The sequence below is a fragment of the Salvelinus fontinalis genome, chromosome 30 (genome assembly GCF_029448725.1).
Source record: "Salvelinus fontinalis isolate EN_2023a chromosome 30, ASM2944872v1, whole genome shotgun sequence".
Classification (NCBI taxonomy): domain Eukaryota; kingdom Metazoa; phylum Chordata; class Actinopteri; order Salmoniformes; family Salmonidae; genus Salvelinus; species Salvelinus fontinalis.
In genome coordinates, this window is record NC_074694.1 from 14,519,685 (window position 1) to 14,540,475 (window position 20,791).

Consider the following 20,791-nt stretch of genomic DNA (forward strand, 5'->3'; position numbering starts at 1 on the left):
CCCCCCACAGTCATTAAATACATAACGATTCCTTTCATTAGCCGGGTGATACTGGGGACATTAGTAATCATTTCCCTCAACCGGCAGCAGAATGAGTTTTAACATTCACAGTGAGTCCTCCCTGTCTCACTGTGACTGATCTGCATATAACCCACGTGGCACTCTGGCGTTTTCACCGTCACTCAAGAGGCCTTGGCTTGCAGGCAAAGCCACAGCCTTTCGAAATGGCTCTTTCTTTTGCTCACTTATGAACACAACCAGCAAATAGCTTTGTCCACCTCTTTATCATCAGGCAAAATAAGCTCAATTCAACCACAGACAAGAGGGTTAAATGCGCTTGCTGAAGGGGATTATGTGTGTTCTCACATACTGTATGCTTATGTTCAGGCATGTTAAAAAAGGCTAGGCAACTACGTTTGCCAGATATCAAACTATGCAGCTTACAATGGATTTCCTCAATCAATATGCTGTTTCATCTAGCCAAAATCTGACCTTAACCTTAAACGAATGATTCCAACTATGAAAAATACATAATTTCCCTTCCTTTCATTGATTTAAAACGTGTTCTTTAGAACGTGGCTTTAGTGTAGCGTATACAAACCTACGATCCTCCTTGAAGGTGACATAAATAACATATTTCTAGGACTAGACATAAACATAACTGACAGACAATACAAGCAAATGAAACAGAAACATTTGCTTCACATCACCTTGCTTTTCAGAGTGATTTCCAATTGTGTGCTTTTCACTTTCGAAAAAATACAATAATATGGAATTCATATCTCCGATCAAATGTTGTGTGTCATTGAAAGCAGGCTATTTACAACTGTTGAGAAAGGTCATAAACCAGAACCAGCCATTTTGCTCACTACTTTCATACATTTTAGTCTTATCCAGAGCGACTTACAGGAGCAATTAGGGTTAAGTGCCTTGCTCAAGGGCAACAACAGATTTTTCACCTAGTCGGCTCGGGGAATCAAACCAGCAACCTTTCGGTTACTGGCTCAACGCTCTTAACCGCTAGGCTACCATTTTTTTTCAAGCCCGGGGTATCGATCAACAAAGGCCATTGTGCCATGGTGGCATTTTTGAATCAATAACATCATGTCTCACCCTTATAATCCACACACTTCTTCTTTATGGAGTCTAGGGATTAAAAAGCAAGTGCTCGGACATCCATAAACCAATGTTATGGGACCCCACAGAACATAGCCGTTCATTGTCACGGTTAAACAATCTTGATAATGGCAAATTATATTTCAATAAGCTCTTAGCGGAAAGACCCTTTCCCATTGAAATGTATGAAAGATTCAATGAGACAAGAGCGTTACTAGAGAACACTAGAATGGAGAAGCAGACAGTGATCCTGAGGTCCTCAGCTGCACTACGAGTTCAAGCTAACTGTGTCCATGACCAAGCCATAACTCTAATTACACAACGCTACTGAATCGTTCCATTCAGAATGACAAATGGAATGTTTAAGCCACATCCATAATGCACAATAGTCAACAAGGGAATGCAGCTCATGGTAATAATTCTCTAGCTCTCCACCAAACTAAAATAAAATAAATAATAAAATTGTTAAAGGCAAACAGCCAACTATACCATCAGTGTGAGCAAATAAATGATCTGGGAGTGAAGAAATGAAAGCTATCCCTCTTTAGGTACAGAATCAAAAAGGGTCAACTAATCAACACATGCTGTTTAAAAGCTCAAATCCCTTTAGACTGACTTACAGACAGAGGTTAAGAGTGTTAGCAATGTAAAACCATTATACAGTCCCTCCAAGATTTTGCTGGGATTTTCTGTGATATTTGTGAGCAAAAATACTTGATTTTGCTGCGGCAATTCTGACATTTTGCATGGCAATACGTGATGATTTTGTCCAATTTGAAAATGTACTGACAAGGGAAAAACTTTGTTGATATGTAACTTGTTCGAACCATATTATGCGGTAAATGTACAGTGACTGGTTGAAATTGCGAGACCTGTTCTTATACTGCGTTGATGGGTCAGTTTTATGCAATAATATTGCAATGATTTGACTGTTTATGCAGAAATAAAGCAGGGATTGGTCAAATGTGCAAACCCTTGCATAATATATGAAAAAAAAATGTGCAAAGAAAATTGCGATCGCAGAATAGCAGAATCCTGGATGGACTAACTATAGATCCTGGAGGGACTAACTATAGATCCTGGAGGGACTAACTAAACATCCTGGAGGGACTAACTAAACATCCTGGAGGGACTAACTATAGATCCTGGAGGGACTAACTATAGATCCTGGAGGGACTAACTATAGATCCTGGAGGGACTAACTAAACATCCTGGAGGGACTAACTATAGATCCTGGAGGGACTAACTAAACATCCTGGAGGGACTAACTATAGATCCTGGAGGGACTAACTAAACATCCTGGAGGGACTAACTATAGATCCTGGAGGGACTAACTATAGATCCTGGAGGGACTAACTATAGATCCTGGAGGGACTAACTATAGATCCTGGAGGGACTAACTATAGATCCTGGAGGGACTAACTATAGATCCTGGAGGGACTAACTATAGATCCAAGGCTTCATTAGTTCATGTAGTTCCTCTGCTGATTTGTTCTGCAGTCTCCTGTTGTTGTATATCTTTCTAAACTAGCTCTAGTGTTTGTTCAGTTTTCGACCCAGTAGGGTCTAGACTAGAGACAATGAGCTGTTTGCTTTGCTTCAGCTGTGTCTTGGTGCACAAAACCCTCTCTGTTGTTTATGTGAATGCCGGAGTAACTTCTTAATGACATACAATCAGATTCACATAAGCCCCAAATCTCTTAACGGTAGGAGCTCAGGTAGATTTTCACTCATGAGTCTCACACTCCCCCCACTAGATCTGACAATTGATGGAATACGGGGAAAAAAACAGGTGAAAATTTGTTTTAAAAATTAGAAGCTAGCTAATCTTGCTTGTTTCCTTGAAAATAGTTTATATCCTAAAATGATCAGCTTTATGCATACATCTAGAAATCTTTATTGAAAACAACATAATTCCATGTTCATCATGTCGACTATAACACTTTGGTGTGTGTCTCTCATATCCAAGTCATGTCTCCAGTGGCCGTGCTGCTGTAAGGTAGAGGCTCAGTGTGAGAAGTGGCAGGGTGGAGGCATAGAGATGATGTGGCAGCAACTACACAGCCACCTGTCTGAGTCTCCTCAGAGACACACGGACATGAAGGAGAGAGAGAGAAAGGGGGGGTGTGAAAGGACGAGTGAGTGGCAGTTGTCACCGCCCAAGCTCTCACAACTGTCAATAAACTGCTAGAAAGTTCAGCCGTGGTCTTTAAAAAACCAATACTCCCTTCTTGTGCAAAGACAAAAAGGGGTCCACAAAACCTTTCGGTGAAACCAGTAAAAATTGGCTTGATATTAGCCTTGATTGATAGTGCCGATGATGGTTAGCCTCGCAAGCCACCTGATCTCACAAGCTTACATGAATGGTTCTCTCCCACAGAGCGGTAATCAGTCTGTAATTAAGAGGCTAGATGAGTGTACCAAGACAAATCAATTAGACTTGAAGGGAGGACAACAAGAACTCAAGGTACTCTCTCTGTGATAAGCTGTTGGGAATCAGATTTTATAACCGTAGGCAAACTGAAAAGATCTTACCTTTACACGATGGCAGGACCTTGTCCCATATAGGTTTTCCATCTGAACCGATAACACATGTGATTGTGGCTGGTCCAACAACAGTATATCCAGAGTTACATTGATAGGTCACTGTGGAGGCCAGTTTGTAGTCCATGCCCACGCGACTGCCGTTCATGATATTTCCAGGGTCAAAGCATGCCTCCCTGGGTTTCTCTGTGGAGTAGAAAACATACACAAGCTTAAGATAAAGTACCTTGCAGGACAATAGACCTTGAGAGACTTTATTTCAATACAACACCTAGGAGGAAAATGTCAAACCATAATGATTTTTGCTAAAGCATTGCAACTTATCCATAAATGCAAAAGAAACTCCGCAGTTGAAAAGCTCAGATATCGGGAACAGGCAGGCTATGGTATCCTGGGTTACAGGGTGCATTCAAACAAATCAGATCAAATGTTATTGGTCACACACACATATTTAGCAGATGTTATTGCGGTTGCATCGAAATGCTTGAGTTCCTAGACCCAACAGTGCAGTAGTATTTAACAATTCACAACAATACACACAAATCGAAAAGTTAAAGAATGGAATTAAGAAATATATAAATATATGAACATTCCAGGGATTCTCGGGAAGCCGCTACTGATGTTTCTCTATGGTGAACCTTCATGTAAGAGGCAGAACACAGGGAGTGTAGAGTACAAAAGAGAAAGTAGAGTTGCTCCAAGGAATCCTCAATAGAAAAGACCAGCACAGAGGGGAATGCAAGGTAAGCATCTGGGTCTGTAGGAAAAATGGGGGAGGGGGGTGGGGGGGTGAGGGCAGCCAGTGTCCTTAAGGGAACAGACACTAGGAGAAGGACAGTTGGAAAAAGCTCTGGAGGTGGTGCTTGTATACACTGCCAAACAAGATGACAGCTAACAACCCACTTCTCTCTGCTGCCTTGTGCTTTAAGAAGCAGTGAATGTTGGAGGGTAGAGGTGGGAGATTTTATCACTGAAATTGCTATAGTGCATCACAATTTCATCCGCATTCCAATACCCAGAGAGGGAAAATGCTTCTCAACACACAAGGCCAAAGTATACATGCCAATGCCCTCAACCTAAAGCTACATTTTGATATGGATTTATGAATACAATTAGAAATAAAGTAGTAGAAAACATCAACAAATATATTAAGTTTATTACAGTAATAAGTATGAAAACAGAAATGGCATTATTTTAAGCTTCTCAACATTTAAATTACCTTAGTTAATGGTGCATGGATGGGAGAAAAATATGAATATAGGAGATTGATTTACAGAAAAAAAGAGTGTAGATTATATTTTCAATTAGAGAGAGAAGAAACATTTGAGTGCTTTCAGCCTTGGGAGATGGGTTCCCATGGAAGGCAATTAACTGTTTTTATTGACAAAAGCACAGTTAAATACAGGACCAACAAAACAAAACGACAAATTATGCCATTGATTGGTTTGAAAAAATCTTCCAGGAAGAACGAGACGTTGAAGTGGCAAAATACTATACACATCTGTGTTCATGTGTTTCGTGACTTTCATTGATTTTCTGTAACAAATCAAACCAATTATCCAGTTGATCTACAGTAGTTCTATCATCAATGCCTTTAATCAAAAAGCATTTCATAAAAAGAAGTAGGTTGGAATACATACTGTTTTTCAGATACTGCATAGCTGTGTGTAGACAACAGACAAAATAAGGACATCTAGCTGACAGGAAGAACAACATGCAATAAGGCTTATAAAACATGTTGTCTATAGAATGTTTTCTCCAGTTCCTGGAAATCTTTCATCTTAGAAATCTATATCTGTTGAAAGCATTTTTTATAGAGACATCAACCTTACGATATGGCCAATGCTATACACTTTCATAGAAACCTAGGGTCACTTCCTGTGAGACTAACATGTTGACAACTTGCCTTTGAATTCAATGGCAAAGCCAGACATCCCGAGGGAAGCGTCACTCCTGAAAGCGAGGAAGAGGCTGTTGCCACTGCTCTCGATGCGCTCCGGGGCCTGATTTCCCTGCAGGCTGCTGATCAATGGGCCGTTGGAGTTATCCCCCTCATAGATGTGCAGGAAGTCATAGCTGGGCTCCATGTTGAAACTGGAAGTATGCAATAGAAAACAATGTTTATTAAAGACTGATGCCTGATTCGCAGGTTGGCATATATTGGGATGATTTATGTACTGGAGGCAGCTCTGCAGTGTTTCACTTGTTGGCCACCAAGTCATAAAATCTGATTGTAAACCTAACCCTAACCTTAACCACACTGCTAACCTTATGCCTAGCCCTACGCATATTTTTGTTTTCATAACTTTTTATGATATATAGCCAATTTTGACTTTGCCACTGGCCCATCTAGTGAAAATCCAGGACAAGATTCATCCCAAATCACATCAACCTGAGCCTGAATTACACCGTAGTGCCAATCAGAACCATACTCTGTTGGCTCGGATGTTTCCATTCACATTGTTCTTCCCAGCAACTATGGCAAGGCCAGGCCAGTTCAGCTCGCCTTGACCCTACATTGTGAAGCAGGCATGTGGGGGCCTGTTTGTACTGTGTGTCTGTAACTGCCATTAGAGGGATGGTGAGCAAGTAATGTTCTGATGAATCTGAGATCAACTGATAAGAGTTCTTTGGGATTTTTCTCATTTGAGCCTATGTAATTCATGTGTGTTGTGGTGCTTTGTAATTCGAGGAACTATAGTACATTTCATCAAAGCTATTCCATCTATAGGTATCATCTAGGTATATGGCGTAATACAGTAACACACATCGATTTGGATAATATTTGAACAAAGGCAAACTATTTCACCTCAAACACAGATGTGTTTGATGTTTGTTTACGGTAATTACCAAACTGACAAAGACAGAGTGGATACACTCCTTCCATCGGCTCTTTGACCTTGCTCCTTATTACCGTCGGTGCCTCGCAGCATAGCGTGAGTAACATACCTTTTGAAAATTAGGGCTATAACAAAGTCAGGGTTGACTTTAATTCTCCAGTCACATTCCTTTCCTGGTGGGTACGGCTGTGGATAGTTGGGTGATAGAATCACCCCAGCAGGGCCTGTCACATTGCCGCCGCAGGTAGCTATCACATCAAGGAGAGTGAGGGCAACACACAGGTTTTAATACGACTTGTCTCCATCACATTAACTGTTTATGTTGATTGAAGTGACAAAACAGGCCACCATGCACAGACGTTCAGTGACAAACAGTAGCGATGGAATTCCTCCCTGCCACTGTCATTCAGAAAAGTTATTCACATCTTTGCTTTAATTTTACCGTTGTGTGAGACTTGTTTGAACGTCAATTCAAGCGTGAGCTAAGCAAAATAAGACTCCATTTGACTTTCAATCCTGTCAATCATGTACTTGATTGGGAGGGTTTGTAAGAGCAACACGTTTCTAATCTTAGTAATCTTCCACCATTACAAATGATTCTTGCTATAAATGGCCTTCCATCAAACAATTATTAGTGGTGTGGTAAACATTCCAAAAGACTAGAAGTGACAAAGCACACTGTCTGACAAGAGGATTGGTTGACAATGGCTGAAAATGCCAATTACATTTCAGTTACTGATGAATCATTTTTCACAGGGGGATTCACACTCTACTGAGACAAGGTTTACATTCCTAATGTTACAGTTCATTCATTCTAATAATAAACATGTCACTCATTCAACATAAAGTAATTAAGCAGACACAAATGAGTGGTGGTTCATAAAACACTGTTTACATGGATTTTCAGATACCACAAATCCTTCAATGAAAACAATGCAGCGGCCTAGCATACACATCCCAAATGACCTTCTTGCAGCAGAATTATCCTAAAGGGAAGGAACATCTACCTATTGTACAAACCCTTTGCGGACATCAATCCAAGAAGAGAAAAAACAGTGAAGTCCTTTCTCCATTACTGTGGAAGTCAAAGCAACATACCTATACAGGTTGGAGGGTCTGGCTGCCAGTAGAACCTGTTGTTGAGCTGTACACAGGTGATCTTGTCCAGGCCCTGGACCTGGTAACCTGGGTCACACTGGAAGGTGATGGTGTCCCCGGGCTCCCGACTATCCCCGTAACGCGTCCCGTTCTGGGGTGTCCCAGGGTCATTACAGGTCATGGCAGTAGTAGCTGAAATCACACAAATGAATCACTTATGAATATTAACATGAGACAAATGCTGACATTTTGACAACACGCATTTCATTTATACAACTAAAACAAAATTTGGCCAAATGCTGATTATGATATAATATAATATTGTATTTGAAATCATTGGACTGGCAGCAAACTGAATTGTGGAGACTACTTGTCTTTGAAATAATAGTTCCAGAAAATATTTGCCATTTATATGCAAATGCAATGCTCCATTTCATTTATATTTGCATGAAATATTTATGGTGCAAATTTTTGATTCGTCATAAGAGTGGTTTATATGTAGATATAAAGGACATAAAAACAAGTTCAAATCGAGGCTGAGAGAGGGAAATGTCAAGAAACATACTGTAGCCTTCGTCTGAAAAGTTACTGGTATGAATGTCATATCAGAATACTTCTGGTCTGTTGTGACAGGTAGAGTGCTACTTACTTGAGAACTGAATGGAGAAGCCTGACTTGCTGATGAAGTAATCACTGTCAAACTGGAGTGTTAGGATGTTGAAGGTGCTGTGGGTGTCCTCGGGCAGAGCTGACCCACTCCATTCCTTCAGGAGGATACCCCCCTCTGTTGGACCGTCCCACACTTTCAGGATGTCATGGGCCACTTCCGTGTCAAACACTATGAAGTGGAGGCTAAATAGAAAGAGAGAGAATGATTAATTATACACTATGCAGCTCTTCAAGAATTAGAACCTTGCATACTTTATCAAATCAAATCAAATGTATTTATATAGCCCTTCTTACATCAGCTGATATCTCAAAGTGCTGTACAGAAACCCAGCCTAAAACCCCAAACAGCAAGCAATGCAGGTGTAGAAGCACTATAGTCAGGCCTTACCATTGGTTCACATTTGTGACAAACACCTACGGTACACAACAATACCCCATAAATCAACTGACCAAGGGTAGTTACCAACTTGTAATACAAAATTATCATTGGAGTTCTAGCGAATCAGTCCTCAAGTAATGCCTCAGACCAAGGAAACATCTAGATCAGAGCGGTCTTTCTCGCCAAAGGAATGTTTCAATTATTTTCAGCGGCAAAGTAGAGAGAGGATGAATTCTTTAAAAAGTCCAATAGCCAGCGATGTCAATTGTATCTCTCCCCCTCCTTGATCCTTAGATTGCTTGAATTGAATTGGCATATCTGATTTCTATGGCATTTCTAGCGGGCATAATTGGTTTATCTTTGGAGGTTATTGTTTGGTTTTGAAGAAGCCAGTAATGGACCTAAAGGAATATATGCTAATGGTAAGGAAGGCCTAGCAGTGGGGGTGAAATGCAATCAGCAATGGCACATTTAATCACAAATCATTTTCCAAATGTGCAGCAGAACAATTGCGCCGCTATACTAGACACGCCTCGCAATAAACTAGCTGATTTCACTTCAAATTTAAATGGAGTCAAGAAAAATTGAGCTATTGTGTATCTAATCGCATTTTCCAAGGGGTGTGTCCCTATTGTGAGATACTGTACCTAATGGTTTTGCCTGTGTCCGCTTCGATGGACCAGGTACAGTGGAGGTTGTTGTCGTAGGGTGCAGGGTAACCCGGGGAGAGTATCCGTCCAGATATTGCACCTGCGATGTGGCCTCCGCATTCAGCTAGATGAGGAAACCGAAACGTGTATTTTACCATAGTCATCAGCAGCCCTAGTGTTCAGTGTAAATATGTTAAGGGCAGGCTCATATCATCACAATAGAAAGTTAATTAAATAAGCTACCCTGATCTTTTGAGGTGTCTTAATCCTGATGAACCTCAGGCTGGCTTCTCTCTCTGGCATCAACCAGACCAATTCATAAGCATCCCATAATACATTGCATAATCACACTTGAAAGAACCTAATATGTTCTCTAGCTTCTCCACATACGTATGCGTATTATTTTATTCACTGCTGACGACATAAAAAGAAAACAGGATATCCCTATTATGTCACTTCGTTCAAAGGAAAGAAAAAATACAATGACAGCCTAGGGCAATGTCATCCATTTTCCATGCTACTTTTCTGCAGTATAGAAATGTGTCTGAAGCGAGCTGGGCTAATTAAGGAATGAGGCTGAACTGAAGAATGACACTGTAATGTATCAGTTCTCACCAGCACAGAAAGCTCAGAGTGTTCTTACTAAATTAAGAGAGAGACACACAAGGTTTCTTCATATATAGCTTTAGGGGCAGTAATATAGCCAGCATTAGGGGATAAATGTTCATAGCTGTTAACTAGTGTAATATTTCGGTATAGTATAAATGGCAGTATGACTGGAGGAGATTTGACTCATAGTTAGCCCGAGAGAGAGGAACTGGCAGAGCTCGTCAGATTATGGAATCAGTAAGATATTAATAACAGTGGGACAGAATGCAGACAACACAACAAAGTCCATGTTGACTGGTAAAATAGTATACTATATTCAAAAGTATGCAGTGGATGAAAATTAATCCTTTGATATGGGCATCTTGACCATTACTCTGATAATTGAAATGTCAACAAAATCTTCCTTAGGAATGGAAATGGTGTGTTACACCATAATCAGGGAATGTTCCCTGATGATACCTACTACATTTTCTTTCCAAATTCTATACTGTCTATACACACCACGTATTTATATTCTGGATTCTGACACATGCTCACTATAATATATCTACTCTGGGTTCTTAATTCTTGATTTCTTAATTATTACATTTATTGGATTTGTGAGACATTCTACTAGCTGCATCTGCTATAACACCTGCAGATCTGTGTATGCGACCAATAAACTCTGATTTGATTTGTCTATTTTCGGCATCTACTCACTCACCTAGACAGGAAGGCAAAGGTTTGTCCCAAACCCTACGGTCTCCACTTAGGCATGTCAGAGTGCTGCTTCCATGGAGAGTATAGCCAGGGTTACAACTGTACAACACAAAAGTGTTCGCAAAATGGCCATCATCTTGAATCTTGTATCCGTAAATCGGAGTTCCTGGTTCTTCACACTTGACAAGGTCAAAACCTACAAATACAGATTTGACGCTTTAGCCCATTTAAACATTAAAAAGACATCTGTCCAGTGTCCACTAAAACTTGAATCAGGGATTATATATATAGGCTGTGTCTCTAGGACATAATCTACTCACTGCTGTAGGTCAGTCTGAATCCCTTGTTGGTTTCAGTGCCGTTGCTGTTGAACTCAATCCAGAGGTGATTTGAGGTACTGTTGATGATGACGTTGTACATGTCCGTTTTGGTGAAATTGCCAAGAAGACGATGTGAAGTATCCTTCCCGTCATACACCTGTTGATGAAAGAACAACACTATAATGCACAGGTTTGTCAAAATGCTATTAATATTCAAGGGAATATTCAATAGCATACTGTGTACTGTATAGTATGCAGCCTCTTGCAGTACAATTACAATATTTGCTGAGTGGCAGCGTAAGAGGTTTGAGTCAGTAGTTAGCATTCAATTCATCAAGAAAATAATAAAGAGCCGATGGGTAGATACATATTGTACATACATAATATGAATATATACACTACGGGAGAATAATTAAAGTTGGGCTTCCAGAGGATAGTGGTCAAGACAAAGGCAGAAACATGTTAACGCGGATAACCAGAAGGGTGCCTTATCCAAATAACATAGACTACCGGTCAAAAGTTTTAGAACACCTACTCATTCAAGGGTTTTTCTCTATTTTTACTATTTTCTATATTGTAGAATAATAGTGAAGACATTAAAACTGTGTTAAGAAAAAAGTAAAAAAAAGTGTTAAACAAATAAAAATATATTTTATATTTGAGATTCTTCAAATAGCCACCAATTGCCTTGATGACAGCTTTGCACACTCTTGCCATTCTCTCAACCTGTTTCATGAGGTAGTCACCTGGAATGCATTTCAATTAACTGGTGTGTCTTCTTAAAAGTTAATCAGATGTTTATAAGATGTGTTGTGACAAGGTAGGTGGAGTATACAGATGATAGCCGTATTTGGCAAAGGTCCAAGTCCATATTATGGCAAGAACAGCTCAAATAAGCAAAGAGAAACAACAGTCCATCATTACTTGAAGACATGAAGGTCAGTCAATACGGAACATTTCAAGAACTTTGAAAGTTTCTTCAAGTGCAGTCACAAAACCCATCAAGAGCTATGACGAAATTGGCTCTCATGAGGACTGCCACAGGAATGGAAGACCCAGAGTTACCTCTGCTGCAGAGGATAAGTTCATTAGAGTTACCAGCCTCAGAAATTGCAGCCCAAATAAATGCTTCACAGAGTTCAAGTAACAGACACATCTCAACAACAGCTGTTCAGAGGAGACTGTGTGAATCAGGCCTTCATGGTCGAATTGCTGTAAATAAAAAACTAGTAAAGGACACCAATAATAATAATAATAAGAGACTTGCTTGGGCCAAGAAACACGAGTAATGGACAGGTGGAAATTTGTCCTTTGGTCTGAAGTCCAAATTGGAGTTTTTTGGTTCCAACCGCTGTATCTTTGTGAGACGCTGTGTGGGTGAAGGGATGATCTCCACATCTGCATTTCCCACCGTAAAGCATGGAGGAGGAGGTGTTATGGTGTGGGAGTGCTTTGCTGGTGACACTGTCTGTAATTTATTTAGAATTCAAGGCACACTTAACCAGCATGGCTACCACAGCATTCTGCAGCGATACGCCATCTCATCTGGTTTGGGCTTAGTAGGACTATCATTTGTTTTTCAACAGGACAATGACCCAACACATCTCCAGGCTGTGTAAGGACTATTTTACCAAGAAGGAGAGTGATGGAGTGCTGCATCAGATTACCTGGCCTCCAAAATCCCCCGAACTTAACCAAATGGAGATGGTTTGGGATGAGTCGGAGTGCAGAGTGAAGGAAAAGCAGCCAACAAATGCTCAGCATATGTGGGAATTCCTTCAAGACTGTTGGAGAAGCATTGCATGTGAAGCTGGTTGAGAGAATGGCAAGAGTGTGTAAAGCTGTCATCAAGGTAAAGGGTGGCTATTTGAAGAATCTCAAATCTCAAATATATTTTGATTTGTTTAAAACTTTTTTGGTTACTACATAATTCCCTATGTGTTCGTTCATAGTTTTGATGTCTTCACTATTATTCTACAATGTAGAAAATAGCAAAAATAAAGAAAACCCTGTGTAGGTGTTCTAAAACTTTTGACCGGTAGTGTACATTTAAAACTTACAGTGGACTACACAGAAATATGATACACATAGATATGAGAATGGCGCCAGATGGAATGGCAGCCGTTTTACGGGCTCCTGACTAATTGTGTTATTTTGTGTATTCTTTGGTGCTGATCTTAACTTTTTTTCGCACATAATGTTTCCTCCATCGTTTCCTATGACCGAAAAAAGCTTCTGGACATCAGAACAGCTATCACTAACCTCGATTTGGACGAGGACTTCTACTTCAATGAGTCTGATAAGTCTACAGAGGCAAATTAATAAATCGTCTCTACCCTCTGTTATTTTGGCGAAAGTACAATCGCTGGAGAATAAACTGGACGAGCTCCATTTGAGACTATCCTATTAACAGGACATTAAGAACTGTAATATACTATGCTTCTCTGAGTCATGGCTGAACAAGGACACGGATAATATACATCTAGCTGGTTTTTCTATGCATCAGAAGGACACAAAGTCAGAGTCCGATAAGATCAGGGGGGTGGTGTGTGTCTCTTTACTAACAACAGCTGGTTCACTATCTCTAATATTAAGGAAGTCTCAAGGTTCTGCTCGCCTGAGTAGAATACCTCATGATAAGCTGTATACCACACTATTTACCTGTATTTTTCATAGCTTTCTATTTATCACCACAAACCAATACTGGCACTAGGACCGCTCTCCACGAGCTGTATAGGGCCATAAGGAAACAACAAAATGCTCATCCAGAGGCGGCGCTCCTAGTGGCCAGGGATTTTAATGCAGGAAAACTGAAATCAGACTCTAGGTCACCTTTACCACACACAGAGATGCACACAAAGCTCTCCCCCACCCGCCATTTGGCAAATCGGGCCATGACTTTACCCTCCTGATTCCTGCCTACAAGAAAGAAAACTCAAACAAGTAGCACCAGTGACGCGCTCAATACGGAAATGGTCCGATGAAGCGGATGCTAAGCTACAGGACTGTTGCACTAGCACAGACTGGAATATTTTCCGGGATTCATCCAACGGCATTGAGGAGTTTACAAAATCAGTCACCGGCTTAATTAATAAGTGTATCGACGCTGTTGTCCCCACAGTGACCGTACATATCCCAACCAGAAGCCATGGAATACAGGCAACATCCATACTGATCTAGAGGTTAGAGCTGCTGCTTTCAAGGAACAGGACACTAATCCGGACACTAACCCGCTACTCCCTCCGACAAACCATCAAACAGTGAAAGTTTCAATACAGGACTAAGATCAAATTCTAATACACCAGCTCTGACTCTCATCGGATGTGGCAGGCCTTGCAAACTATCACAGATTACAAAAGGAAACACAGCTGAGATCTGTCCAGCGACGCAAGGCTACCAGACGAGCTACAATTGAAGACGGAAGTTTACATACACTTAGGTTGGAGTCATTAAAACTTTTTCAACCACTCCAAAGATTTCTTGTTAACAAACTATAGTTTTGGCAAGTCGGTTAGGACATCTACTTTGTGCATGACACAAGTAATTTTTCCAACAATTGAATTCCAGTGGGTCAGAAGTTTACATACACTAAGTTGACTGTGCCTTTAAACAGCTTGTAAAATTCCAGAAAACTATGTCATGGCTTTAGAAGCTCCTGATAGGCTAATTGACATAATTTGAGTCAATTGGAGGTGGACCTGTGGATGTATTTCAAGGCCTACCTTCAAACTCAGTGCCTCTTTGAAAGACATCAAGGGAAAATCAAAAGACATCAGCCGAGACCTCAGAAAAACAATTGTAGATCTCCACAAGTTTGGTTCATACTTGGGAGCAATTTCCAAACGCCTGAAGGTACCACGTTCATCTGTACAAACAATAGTACGCAAGTACAAACACCATGGGACCACGCAGCCTTCATACCACTCAGGAAGGAGACGCGTTCTCTCCTAGAGATGAACGTACTTTGGTGTGAAAAGTGCAAATCAATCCCAGAACAACAGCAAAGGACCTTGTGAAGATGCTGGAGGAAACAGGTACAAAAGTATCTATATCCACAGTAAAACGAGTCCTATATCGACATAACCTGAAAGGCCACTCAGCAAGGACAAAGCCACTGCTCCAAAACCGCCATAAGAGCCAGACTGTGGTTTGCAACTGCACATGGGGATAAAGATCATACTTTTTGGAGAAATGTCCTCTGGTCTGATGAAACAAAAATAGAACTGTTTGGCCATAATGACCATCGTTATGTTCGGAGGAAAAAGGGGGAGGCTTGCAAGCCGAAGAACACCATCCCAACTGTGAAGCACGGGGGTGGCACATCATGTTGTAGGGGTGCTTTGCTGCAGGAGGGACTGGTGCACTTCACAAAATAGATGGCATCATGAGGCAAGAAAATTATGTGGATATATTGAAGCAACATATCAATACACCAGTCAGGAAGTTAAAGCTTGGTCGCAAATGGGTCTTCCAAATTGACAATGACCCCAAGCATACTTCCAAAGTTGAGGCAAAATGGCTTAAGGACAACAAAGTCAAGGTATTGGAGTGGCCATCACAAAGCCCTGACCTCAATCCTATAGAATATTTGAGGGCAGAACTGAAAAAGCGTGTGCGAGCAAGGAGGCCTAAAAACCTGACTCAGTTACACCAGCTCTGTCAGGAGGAATGGGTCAAAATTCACCCAACTTACTGTGGGAAGCTTGTGGAAGGCTACCCAAAACGTTTGAACCAAGTTAAACTATTTAAAGTCAATGCCACCAAATACTAATTGAGTGTATGTAAACTTCTGACCCACTGGGAATGTGATGAAATAAATAAAAATAAAATAAATCATTCTCTCTACTATTATTCTGACATTTCACATTCTTAAAATAAAGTGGTGATCCTAACTGACCAAAGACAGGGCATTTTTACTAGGATTAAATGTCAGGAATTGTGAAAAACTGAGTTTAAATGTATTTGGCTAAGGTGTATGTAAACTTCCGACTTCAACTGTATATCTCTTCTATGCTCACTTCGAGGCAAGCAACACTGAACCATGGTTAACATTCACAAGGTCGCAGGGCCAGACAGATTACTCAGAAAATGCGCTGACTAGCCGGCAAGTGTCTTCACTGACATTTTCAACCTCTCTCTAATCCAGTCTGTAATACCTACATATTCTTAAAATCGTCCCTGTGGCGACGAATGCCAAGGTAACCAGTCTAAATGACTACCGCCCCATAGCACTCACGTCTTTAGCCATGAAATGCTTTGAAAGGTTGGTCATGTCTCACGTCAACACCATCAACCCAGAAACCCTGGACCCACTCCAATTCGCATACCGCCCAAACAGATCCAAAGATGACGCAATCTCTATTGCACTCCACACTGCACTTTCCCACCATGAGAAAAGGAACACCTATGTGAGAATGCTGTTCATTAACTACAGCTTAGCGTTGAACACCATAGTGACATCAAAGCTCATCTTCAAGCTCATCATGCACCTTCCTCTGCAACTGGATTGTGGACTTCCTGATGGGCCGCCCACAGGTGGTGAGAGTCCCCTCCTGTACTCCTTGTTCACCCACGACTGCATGGCCACACATGAATCCAACACCATCATTAAGTGCCGAAGACAAGACGGTGGTAGGGCTGATCACCGACTACGATGAGACAGCCTATAGGAAGGAGGTCAGAGACCTGGCAGTGTAGTGCCAGGACAACAACCTCTCCCTTAACGTGGGCAAGACAAAGATGCTTATCGTGGACTACAGGAAACAGAGGGCCGAACACGCCCCCATTCATATCGACGGGGCTGTAGTGGAGCGGGTCGAGAGCGTCAAGTTCCTCGGTGTCCACATCACTAAGGACCTATCATGGTCCAAACACACCAACACAGTCGTGAAGAGGGCATGACACCGCCTATACCCCCTGAAAAAGTTATACAGCTGCAGCATTGAGAGGATCTTGACTGGTAACTGCTCGGCAGCCGACCGCAAGGCGCTACAGAGGGTAGTGCGTACGGCCCAGTGCATCACTGCCATCCAGGACCTCTATACCAGGCAGTGTCAGAGGAAGACCCTAAAAATTATCAAAGACTCCAGCCACCCAAGTCATAGACTGTTCTCTCTGCTACCGCACGGCAAGGGGTACCTAAGCGCCAAGTCTGGGACCATAAGGCTGCTGAACAGTTAACGAAATGGCTACGTGGACTATTTACATTGACACCCTTTATTATTTCTTTATTTATCTTAATTGTTTTGCACTGACTCTCCTGCACCTGCTCTATGCACACTCATGAGACTCTACCCACACACTCACACATACTACTGTACACTGAGACTCTACCCACACACTCACACATACTACTGTACACTGACACTCCAACACACACACACACACACAATACATACGCTCACACACACACGCATATTACCACACACACACACACACACACACACACACACACACACACACACACACACACACACACACACACACACACACACACACACACACACACACACACACACACACACACACACACACACAGTCTTCACATATGCTGCTGCTACTCTGTTTATTATATATCCTGATTGCCTAGGGGTCACTTTTACCCCTACCCACATGTACTGTATTATCTCAACTACCTCGTACCCCTGCACATTGACTCGGTAACGGAACTCCTTGTATATAGTCTCGTTATTGTTATTTTATTGTGTTACTATTTCCTTTTTATTGAGAAAATATTTTCCTAACTTTTTTAAAACTCTGCATTGCTGAGAATGGGCTCGTAAGCAAGCATTTCACTGTAAAGTCTACACCTGTTGTATTCAGCGCATGTGACCAATAACATTTGATTAGATTTTCTGTTTAAAGAGATTGAACAGAATTTTAAAGGACAATTCCGCCACTTTATAACCAGTTATTATGTTGTTATGCACTACTGTAAGATTTGATACACATTTTTTCATTGGCCTCTCTATGCCTCAAGCTCTGGCATCATGTAATTTTAATGAAGGCATTAATAATTCATGATTTGACTGAGTCACTACCTCTGGTCTCTTACGGTTTACATTGGACCATAACTGCATTCAAAAAGTTGATGCTGCAGTGAAAAAGTCTCACATTGAAAAGTCTCACATTGAGTCCTTTATTAACTATTTGCACACCTTGCAGTGAGAAGATTATGCGTGGGGATGTATTGATATGTAATATCTACGGAGTAAATATCCAGTGTTGTGTATGAGTGATGTGAGACTCACCTTCAGGTAATCCCCCTCGTGGAGCAGGAAGTTAGTGGCCGTGACACAGATGCCCTTCCCTGCCTCCGTCTCAATGCGGTAAATGCACTCATGGTTATTGTCATAATTGGATGGGTAATTGGGTGATAGCAGAACCCCCTCGCTCCCAACGGTAGTGGCTCCACATTCAGCTAGGCAGAGCGAGCGAGCGAGAGAAAGTGAGAGCGAGAGAGTGAGAGAGAAAATAAGCAAGAGAGAGAGAGAATATGATATTAAGACATTTCATGGCAATCTGGGTTTAAAGTCAGAAAAATGTGTCTTGATTATCTTTAGAGAACTGTCATATTTCCCTACATACTATATGCTGCTCATTCCAAACGAGAGAGAGAGAGAGAGAGAGAGAGAGAGAGAGAGAGAGAGAGAAAAGACCTGTGAGAAAAGTCATATCTGTCTGTTATGAATCTGAATAGGGGCATTAAAGGAGCCGTTTAACCCTAAGAGAAGAGTTCAACACAAATGTTCAGCAGGTTGAACCCAGAATACTTCAGCAGCTGCGACCTGTTATCAACTGATGGGCCAATCAGATGTTTCCCCTACTGGAATTTTGATGAATCTCCACAACAGAAACTTGAGGGGAATATGAATTAATGAACAGCTCTCTGCATTAAGTGTGTGTTGGTCACCAAGGCTCGGGGCTGTGCTGGGACTGGATGTCCTTGTAGTTAATATTCTGATGTTGTACCTCAGGTATAAAAGCAAATTCTGTCTGTAGACCTTGAGCCATGTGAGCTTAAACTCTAGTTTGGTTCTTGTGGGGTTATTGCCTAATTTTTTCTACTGAACTTTTTATGAGAAAACACATGGCTCTTTGTAGGGGATGACAAAATGACAGCCAGATCATTTGTGGTTTCTAACTCTGCCTTGGTTTCATGCTCTGCTTATAAAAGTATGCATAACTGATAATAGGAAGCAGTTGAGTAATATTCTTAAGATTGTAAGTTAACCATTTGACAATATTCAGAAATGTAGGTAAATCAATCATTAGAAACTAGCTCATGCACTTGCATTATACTGTATGCTCAGTATAGCTCCTTCTCCTGCCGCTGGCAAAGTACAGTACAAGTTATTTCAAAGCACAATTATTCTCAGTTTGTTCAAATGAAATGAAAGCATGTGTCCACCTACCCACACACCTTGGCAGGGCTCCACTCCAGACCCTCCGGCCTCCCCCCAGGCAGGTGATCTTGTGGTCCCCCTCCAAACGATAACCCGGGAAGCAGGAAAAAATGAGCGAGTCCCCCACCCCAAACTGGAACCCAACTCGCCGACTGTAGGCTGGCACTCCTGGATCTTCACAAGGCTCTAGGCTGTACTCTGTGGAATACACCAACATGTTTCCTAACCCTCAAACTGCTAACATATTTTAACTGGGGTCATTTTGACCCAAAGAAGAAACTATTGGGGGGAAAAAACAATCACAGCAAAATGTCAACTTCATTTAAATAATGTTATCTGGAAAACAAATGTACCAAAACAGACTTATTTTTGCTAAAAAAAAATCTCAAAAGAAAATCCACATTAGTACTAATATGCAGATTTACAATGATTTGATTGTATTATCATTTCGTTTTTTTAAATGTTGAAATACATTTTTTCATATATGGCTCATTATGTGTGTGCCTTGTAACCTCTACAGCTGTGGTTCCCAAACTTTTTAATAGTCCTATACCCCTTTAAACATTCAACCTCCAGCCGCGTTCCCTTTTAGCACCAGGGTCAGCGCACTCTCAAATGTTGATTTTGCCATCATTGTAAGCCTGCCACATACACTATACGATACATTTATTAAACATAAGAATAAGTGTGAATTCTTGTCACAACCCGGCTCGTGGGAAGTGACATAGAACTCTTATAGGACCAGGGCACAAATAATAATATAGTAACAATCAATCATTTTGCTCTTTATTTAGCCAGCTTACACATAAAATTGTATTTGAGTGGGTTGAGTGGGTTGAGTGGGTTGAGTTACTGACGTGATCTTCCTGTCTGGGTTGGCGCCCCCCCTTGGTTTGTGCTGTGGTGGAGATCTTTGTTGGCTATACTCGGCCTTGTCTCAGGATTGTAAGTTGGTGGTTGAAGATATCCCTCTAGTGGTGCGGGGGCTGTGCTTTGGCAAAGTGGGTGGGGTTATATCCTTCCTATTTGGCCCTGTCCGGGGGTATCTTCGGATGGGGCCACAGTGTCTCCTGAACGCTCCTGTCTCAGCCTCCAGTATTTATGCTGCAGTAGTTTGTGTCGGGGGGCTAGGGTCAGTTGGTTATACCTGGAGTACTTCTCCTGTCTTATCCAGTGTCCTGTGTGAATTTAAGTATGCTCTCTCTAATTCTCTCGTTCTCTCTTTCTTTCTCTCCCTCTGAGAACCTGAGCCCTAGGACCATACGTCAGGACTACCGGGCATGATGACTCCTTGCTGTCCCCAGTCCGCCTGGCCTTGCTGCTATTCCAGTTTCAACTGTTCTGCCTGCGGTTACGGAACCCCTACCTGTCCCAGACCTGCTGTTTTCAACTCTTAATGATCGGCTATGAAAAGCCAACTGAGATTTATTCCTGATTATTATTTGACCATGCTTGTCATTTA

At 41.5% G+C, this 20,791-nt stretch overlaps 1 protein-coding gene across 3 annotated transcripts in view; it reads right to left on the reverse strand.

Annotated features, from left to right (window-relative positions):
• Positions 1–20,791, reverse strand: part of LOC129828690 (CUB and sushi domain-containing protein 1-like) — a 466,738-nt gene that overhangs the window by 91,165 nt on the left and 354,782 nt on the right. For all 3 annotated transcript variants that reach the window (XM_055889829.1, XM_055889828.1, XM_055889827.1), the window contains exons 21-30: positions 19,339–19,527; positions 18,175–18,344; positions 10,925–11,081; positions 10,609–10,800; positions 9,294–9,420; positions 8,248–8,450; positions 7,599–7,790; positions 6,610–6,748; positions 5,567–5,754; positions 3,652–3,846 (exon numbers count right to left, since the gene is read on the reverse strand). In XM_055889829.1, coding sequence (XP_055745804.1) covers positions 3,652–3,846; positions 5,567–5,754; positions 6,610–6,748; positions 7,599–7,790; positions 8,248–8,450; positions 9,294–9,420; positions 10,609–10,800; positions 10,925–11,081; positions 18,175–18,344; positions 19,339–19,527 — 1,752 coding nt within the window. The remainder of the gene's footprint in view (positions 1–3,651; positions 3,847–5,566; positions 5,755–6,609; positions 6,749–7,598; positions 7,791–8,247; positions 8,451–9,293; positions 9,421–10,608; positions 10,801–10,924; positions 11,082–18,174; positions 18,345–19,338; positions 19,528–20,791) is intronic.